At 42.2% G+C, this 7,417-nt stretch overlaps 1 protein-coding gene across 17 annotated transcripts in view; it reads left to right on the plus strand.

Annotated features, from left to right (window-relative positions):
- Positions 1-7,417, plus strand: part of LOC6543690 (poly(rC)-binding protein 3) — a 45,744-nt gene extending 38,327 nt beyond the window's left edge. For 5 of the 17 annotated variants that reach the window (XM_026978111.1, XM_026978114.1, XM_026978113.1 and 2 more), the window contains 2 exons: positions 2,107-2,531; positions 3,786-5,337. In XM_026978111.1, coding sequence (XP_026833912.1) covers positions 2,107-2,531; positions 3,786-4,395 — 1,035 coding nt within the window. In that variant the 3' untranslated portion in view covers positions 4,396-5,337. Of the gene's footprint in view, positions 1-2,106; positions 2,532-3,785; positions 5,338-6,374 lie in introns of those variants that run through there. The other 12 variants (XM_026978115.1, XM_015158681.2, XM_015158688.2 and 9 more) reach the window with 8 other exon arrangements.

The raw sequence follows: 7,417 nt of genomic DNA on the forward strand, positions 1-7,417 counted from the left end.
ATGATGTACCGTCCCCCGACACCTGCCTGTACTCCCTCGCATCACACTAAAAAGCACTCAGAAAAACGAACAGTTAAAACATTTAATTAGTCGAATGGCAATAATTTCTATAATAAGATAGTCGGTTTACATAAGCGAAACCTTAATGATGATCACTGACGTTTATTTTTCTGAGTGTACATAGTTGTGTTGATATGTTGCTGTTGTTATTCTACCCGTCGTAGCAACCTCCTCAGTAGCCCCCAGTTCCGGTTTTTGTAGCTTGTATACCCAGTTTACTACCTTTGGCATTTCTTTTACGATCCCCAGTCGGCGCAACCGCTTGCCACATTTCTATGACATTGGGCCAAACTGCAGCTCCTTGACCAAGTCCAGGTCTCAGAAGTTGTTGTCCCCACAAAGTCGTTGGCCGAAGTTACACAAAAAATGAGACCGAGGGTACTTGGAACCCTTTATCCCAGCCAAAAGTAGAAAAATGCTCTTTTGGTCCCACCTAGCCTCCCCCTCCTCGCCAAAGCTAAAGTTTTTCGTAGTTTTGGAAATTGCTACAACTTGTTTTCTATTTGTATTTGTGTATTAGCGTTTTTATGTGTACTGTCTGTGCTTGGCAAGAAGTGTTTGTTAATATGCCAACACACGCAAGTTTGTATGACAGTTTTTGCTAGATAATCCGTTGTAGTTTCCCCTATCCGCCCCCCTCCCACCACTCTGTCACTGAACTTTATTGAGTTGCAATTCATTTTTGGGTCATAAAATATTTCCATAGCGCATGTTTTATTTGTTTCATTTGAAATTCGTATTGCATTTTGATAAATATTTCAGTTCTTGTTTCCTAAGCTTTCACACAAACACCCCCCACTCAGACACACACACACACGCACACACACACACACCCAGATGCATTTCCCCACTCGCACATGCACACAGAAATAAAAGCACACAAAGCATTTGAATATTGTATGATTTATTTGAGATTTTCTCTATCCTTTTTTGTGCGCTCCTTTCTAGTGAATCATCTGCCACCATTTTCCCATTTCCTCCCCGCAGCATTCTGATGCAATTATTTGAAACATATTTGCAAGTGTTGCATTTGATTTGATTAATTTATGGAGCGCGTGCGAGTCCCCATTTTACGAGCCCCAAAGTCACCCCATATCTTGACCCGTTCGAGTCCTAGTTTACATGCACATGTGTGCGTGCGTGTCAGTGTGTGTATGTTATTTGCTGTAGGTGTTATTGGTGAAAAGAGGAAAAGCAGAAATAGTTAAGGATGCACTGAATTTTGCCTAAAGTAAGGGTAACCTAGCCCAGATTAAGAAAAATAAAGGGGAAATCATTTACAAAAGCATTAGCATACTTTTCGGAGTAAATAAAGAACAATCATCAAAGATATTTAGGACATGTCGCCCTCAATCCTTATGGTTTAAGTTATTTATGTGAAACGAATTCAAGCGCAAGCTTCCTCTAGGTCTATTCCCTGTAAATCTATTAAATGTGTCAACTTTCTCTATCCTCGTCCATCCATCTATCTGCCTCCGTACCCATATATTTCGTATAGCCAACTTGTAATTGTGTAGAACCATAATCCAGAGCAACACTCAAATTGATGCTTTAGACGGCGGAAAAGCCAGATACATACATACACATCAGCTTACACCGCACTATAAATACTTACATACACTCGTTACCGAACCCTTGGATCCATGTACAAAGATAAATACGATCCCACTACAAGCAACCTCATAGTGTTTGTAAAAAGAACTGAAGATGGAGTATAATCTTGTAACCCGTTTGCTTTTCCTATTGCATTCTGTTCTTGTATCTATTTGTTTGACGCTTTTCCGTTTCCGTTCCAACCACATCCCTTTTGTTATGTTCCAACTGCGTTACCTGTTACTGGAAGTTGACACGCGTTGTGTTGTGATCTTGTGATCTCTCCCTCCACAAAATACAGACCAGCCCCCGATAAATAGATGATAATTAACCCAACTGTATACATACACACACACCTTAACCCACGAAGCCCCAGAGCCCCAACGAATAAGATGAAACACGAATCTAATCCAATCTAATCCGTTTCGTACTTTTGTCTCGCTCTGCGAACAGGTGGCCAAGAACCCGCTGGCCAGTCTGGCCGCCTTGGGCCTGGCTGGGATGAATCCGGCCAGCACTGGGGGCATCAACCACACAGGTGAGTTGAGCGCTTCTGCGGCCAGATGCCAGACAGATTTCCAATCTAATCTAGGCTCTGCCCCAGCAGCCTTGGCTGCACTGGCCGGGTCGCAACTGCGTACAGCGAATCCCGCGAACCGAGCCCAGCAGCAGCAGCACGAGATGACCGTCTCAAACGACCTGATTGGCTGCATCATCGGTAAGGGCGGCACCAAGATCGCCGAGATTCGCCAAATATCCGGCGCCATGATCCGGATCTCCAACTGCGAGGAGCGCGAGGGCGGCAATACCGACCGCACCATCACCATCAGCGGCAATCCGGACTCGGTGGCCCTGGCCCAATACTTAATCAATATGAGGTGAGTGCATCGATCTTGTTCAGCCTTCCATCAGCTATCTCTCTCTCTGTATGTGTGAGCGTTTGTTGCTTGTGTTGTTGTCTAACATCAATTTTGTCGAATTGACTTGCTAATTGACAAAGAAGAAAGAAGGTATAAGGAGGTCGTCGGTCGTAGGTTGTAGGTCGAAGGTCGTAGGTTATAGGCCAACTCTCAGAGGCGGAGTGGCGGTGCGTTCATATGTTCAGCCCATTACGAAGTCCGGGGAGGTGGGCGGGTGGGCTGAAGTGCAAAACGGTGAAGCGGTAAAGCGGGCGGGTGACGGTCGAGTCATTAACAAAGTTGCGTACGTAGCCTAAGCCACACACATGTCCTAGCCTGTAAGTCGTAAGCCCGGCCAAAGGCCAATGTCATTGCCAATGCCAATGCCAATGCCCAAACTAGCACCACAATTCGTATAATTTTCCACCCTCACACCCCTAGATCGTAGTTCGCATCGAACGCTAGCCTAACCAACTGTTCTAGCTAATAGAAAACTATAAATATCTAACTGTATAAACCTAGCATCTAGTCTTACCAACCATGTATAATATAAAAGTTCATCAGGCCCCGGCCGAATCCGAGGATGAGCAGGAGGCCAATGATTGTGAGGATGATGAGGCCTGCACCGAATTAATCTACGCATCGCACACTTTTCACACAACTGAAAATGACAATAAAAAACTGGACCTGATCCAATTGGTACTTCAAACTGCAGTTCAACTCCAAAACGATCCAAAACCTCACTTCCCGTCCAAAAAAAAAAAAAAAAAAAAACCGACCCTGCCGAATCCCACCACCATTTAGTTCATCCTCCAAGTCAATGATACTCTTTCGGACCATACCTCCCCATTAATAGCGAACAGCACACCAAAAGTTTTCTACTCCTACCATCCAAAATTTGAACGCCGCTCTCCCAACAAAACCCCCCCCCAAAATGGCTGAAAAAGCACTTCTTTTTTATCTCTCTCTCCGTCAACTCCGAACCGTTCCTCCACACAAAACCTCCTTAACCTTTCGCATAACAAAACACGAAAAGAATCAAGAGAAGATCAAATGAAACCAACTCAATTCCACAAAATCGAAAAAGAACCAAATGTTTTGAAAATACCTATACCCTGGCAAAAAAAAGAAAAAAAAAAAAAAAAAAAACCGAAACAAATACCAACAATATCCCAATTTGTTCCTTTCTTTCTCTCTCTCTTTCTATCTACCTTAACCGAACCTCGTCCACAGTGTTGAGCTGCAGAAGGCCAATCTCCTGGAACAGGCCCAGGCCCAGCAGAACGGAGGTGCTGCCGCTGCTCCCGGAGCTGCTGCTGCCGGAGTGGCGGCAGTCGCCGGAGCAGCAGCTCCGACCTCGGGCACAAACGGAGCTATCACGACGGTGGCCCTCACCAGCGGCACTGGTGTCGTGGGAGCGAGTGCCGCAGGAGCCACCGGCGTTGCCAATGGTGCAACTCCGGCGGTCAACGGCGGTGGCAGCAATGGCAACATCTCCGCCACCGGATACGCCAGTGCCAATGGCGGCCAGGCCACAAACGGATCGGTCGGGGTTAACCCGACAGCGGCAGCCGCCCTGTCCAGTCCTCTGGCCTCGGCCCTCCAGCTGCTGACCAAGCCTGGAGCCCTAAGCGCTCTGTCCAACCTGAGCGCCCTTGACCTGCTCAACCTGACCACGCTGGGAAATACCAATGGGGCCGGAGCCAATCCGGGCGGACCGCCTGTGCAGACGACGGGCGTAAATCGGGCCAAGGGTCACTATGCCACCTCCCGCTTCCGGCAGCACCAGACAGAGACCGGCGGCGAGGCGGAGAAGCCGCGCAACAAGTTTAATCCGTACTAGGGGTAGGGCTGCAGCTGCGTCAGCTGGAGAGCAGTGGATTTACAGTCCCGTAGTGTTATAGGATTTATAGGATTTCCATGGTAGTGTTGCGAAAGCTTTAGTCTTTAGATTCTTGAAGAAGAAGAAAAATTGTATAAATTCGCTTTAAACTTGTTTGGTATTGTATTCAAATTCGTATTCGAAGTTTCAAGAAAATTCTTACATCTAGTTAAACCGCAGTATCATCCCAGTAATATGTAGACAGAACCTACGCAATATTTATTAACGTTTTTGAAAAACAAACTAACCACAACAATAAGAAGTCACACTTAGATCAGCCGCATAGGGCAGCTAGAGATTTGAATAATGGATCAAAATCGAAAATCAACAATTTTGTGTATCGAATATGTAGGGGGGACAGGGTCATCTGTGTATGGCCCGAATAAAATATTTTGACCAAGTGACCAAGTGAAGGACCCTAGTAGGCGCTATAGATTTTGGACCCCAAACTTTTGATAAATGCCTAGTATGACTTATATACACCGGTACACGGAACTGTATCGAACATAACAGAATTGCCAAATTTTAGCGCATCCCCTAATAGCGTTCTTCGAAGTTTTAGATTAGATTAAATCGCGTTTGTCGGAGACGAATACCGAATACCGAATACCGAATATTGGATATAGAGAAGGTACCGAGCATAAATGTATCCTCAACAGCCAACAATCTTTACCCAATCCATTCATTGTAACATAAAACACAATCCAATACTTATAATCCATTGTACTCTCTTAGATCGTAAGCACTAAACGTAGTTTTCCTATATATACGATTATATTATTTAAACATTAAGCATAAAGACCCAAAAGCCATTTTCCGATTAAGGAAGCAGCAGCAATGAAAATGAAACAGGCAGATGAAGAAATAAAAAAGAACCTTCTATAAGAAGTTTACAAAAAGAAATTCCAATGCGTAGAGCCCCCGAGCCAAGAGGAAAACGATGAGATTTAAACTCGGAGCGAGGGGGATCAACGACCTTTATGGACCAATTCGCTCTAATTGACGCAATCGACGCAATGAGCGTACAAAAACGAACTATTTGAGTAGAAAAAGGAATACACGGAGAAACATGAAAACGCTTAGAAATGGCGGAAAGAGAAATATATTCAAGGCATATTTTTCGCAAAAGGAGAATTTTTGAATAGGATTGAAGAGAACGTTATAATGTATTAGACTTTAAGTCTTCGATTGTTTATGAAATATTATTTGTTGGCTTTACCAATTTTCCCAACCCCAAAATTGTATTTATTACGCGATTGTACATTTTTGTTATTATTTGTAACCAAAACACTTTTGAATTGGTCAAAAATAATGTTGAAAAGTATTTGGAAATTTAATTTTCTCTACCCTAAAGTACACGAAATTATTGTAGCTATTTTAAGGGAACTTGATATGATTTTCTTATTATTATATTTACCGATAGTTTTAAGACGAATGACACATTATGTATCGCATCAAGCTAAGCGGGCTTACGATTTTATAACCAAATTATATTCCTAACTATTCATACATACATCTACATACATACATACCCACATACCCTTGCATACATAACATACATATATGCGAACATACTTATTATTACATACACAATGTAGTTAAAAAGTAAAGAAGAATCGTATAAACATTAAATCTTATAATGAATTATAATACTTTTGGTAATAACGAAAATAGGCACAACTAGAAAAGGCTTACCTGTAGAACAAGAACAGCAGAAGGAACTGCAACAGCGTCGGAAACAAAGCAAAACAGTTTATATGCAAGAAAACATGATGGAAGACACACGAGTTTGTAATAAAGTGAAAAATGAATACTAAACAAATGCAAAAGGGGCACCCCATTATGTTCTTAGTCGGGTGAGGAGAGTTACCGTTGTGGGGAAAAGTTTTGTGGACACCTAATGACAAACTCCTAACGCACCTCTTCCTTTCGCCTTTCAGAATATCAATGGAGACTGCTGGTCTGCCCATACCTGGCTATCACTACATTGCGCCCAGTGCAATTGTCAAAACACCCATTCACTAAATGCAACAATCAACCGCAAGCTAAGCAGCAGCCACAGCATCAACCCGAAGCCGGAGGAGCAGGAGAGGGAGTAGGAGCAGGAACAGGAGAAGGAGAAGGAGAAGGGAAAGGGAAAGGAGAAGGAGCAGCAGTAACATGAACGTCAAATGTTAATTCATAAGCAATATAACTAAAACGGAAAATGAAGGAGAACTTAGCTCGTTCATTTGACACTGTCGGCAATCATACATTGAATACATTATTGAATACACTCATACCCACGGACACACTCACAGACAGACTCGAAGAGAAGCATACATACACGTTATATTTATTCATTGATTCTTATTAATTATGATACTTTCATTAAGTTTTAAATGCAAGGGCAAACAAATACAAGAACTTTTATGTTAAACCGTTTTCAAGGGGCCCAGCGGATAACGTGGGCCACCCGAAGTAAGAACAGAACAGCAATTAATTGTAAGATTAGTCAAAATGAAGACAAAATAAAAAGTATAAGAATCAATTAACCACATAAACATACAAGAATACGAAAAGGCAGAAATTTCAGAATGCAGTTAATTGTAAGCTATTGATTTGTGCACGAGCATGACCAAAAAGGAGCAACAAACACGAGGAAACAAAATGTTTGGGCACTAAAAGAACGGATATGAATTAGACATTGAACAGACAAGCAAACAAACTAAGCAAGCAAAGACAGACCGATGATCACAGACACGACATAAATTATATTTACTGCAAATTGCATCTAGCTTGATGTTTGCGTTTGTTAGTTTGTTTATATGTATACATATATATTATATATAGACACGGCGATGTATTGATATGATAATTTTTATTTTATTATTTCTATTATGGTAATTGTTATCGAAATTGTATTTGTGATTTTTGAATATGTTTAGACTGATGTGCAAAATTGAATCTGTTTATTAATTACAAGTAAACTACACATAAACAA

Source organism: Drosophila erecta, unplaced genomic scaffold (genome assembly GCF_003286155.1).
Source record: "Drosophila erecta strain 14021-0224.00,06,07 unplaced genomic scaffold, DereRS2 tig00000021-arrow-pilon, whole genome shotgun sequence".
NCBI lineage: Eukaryota > Metazoa > Arthropoda > Insecta > Diptera > Drosophilidae > Drosophila > Drosophila erecta.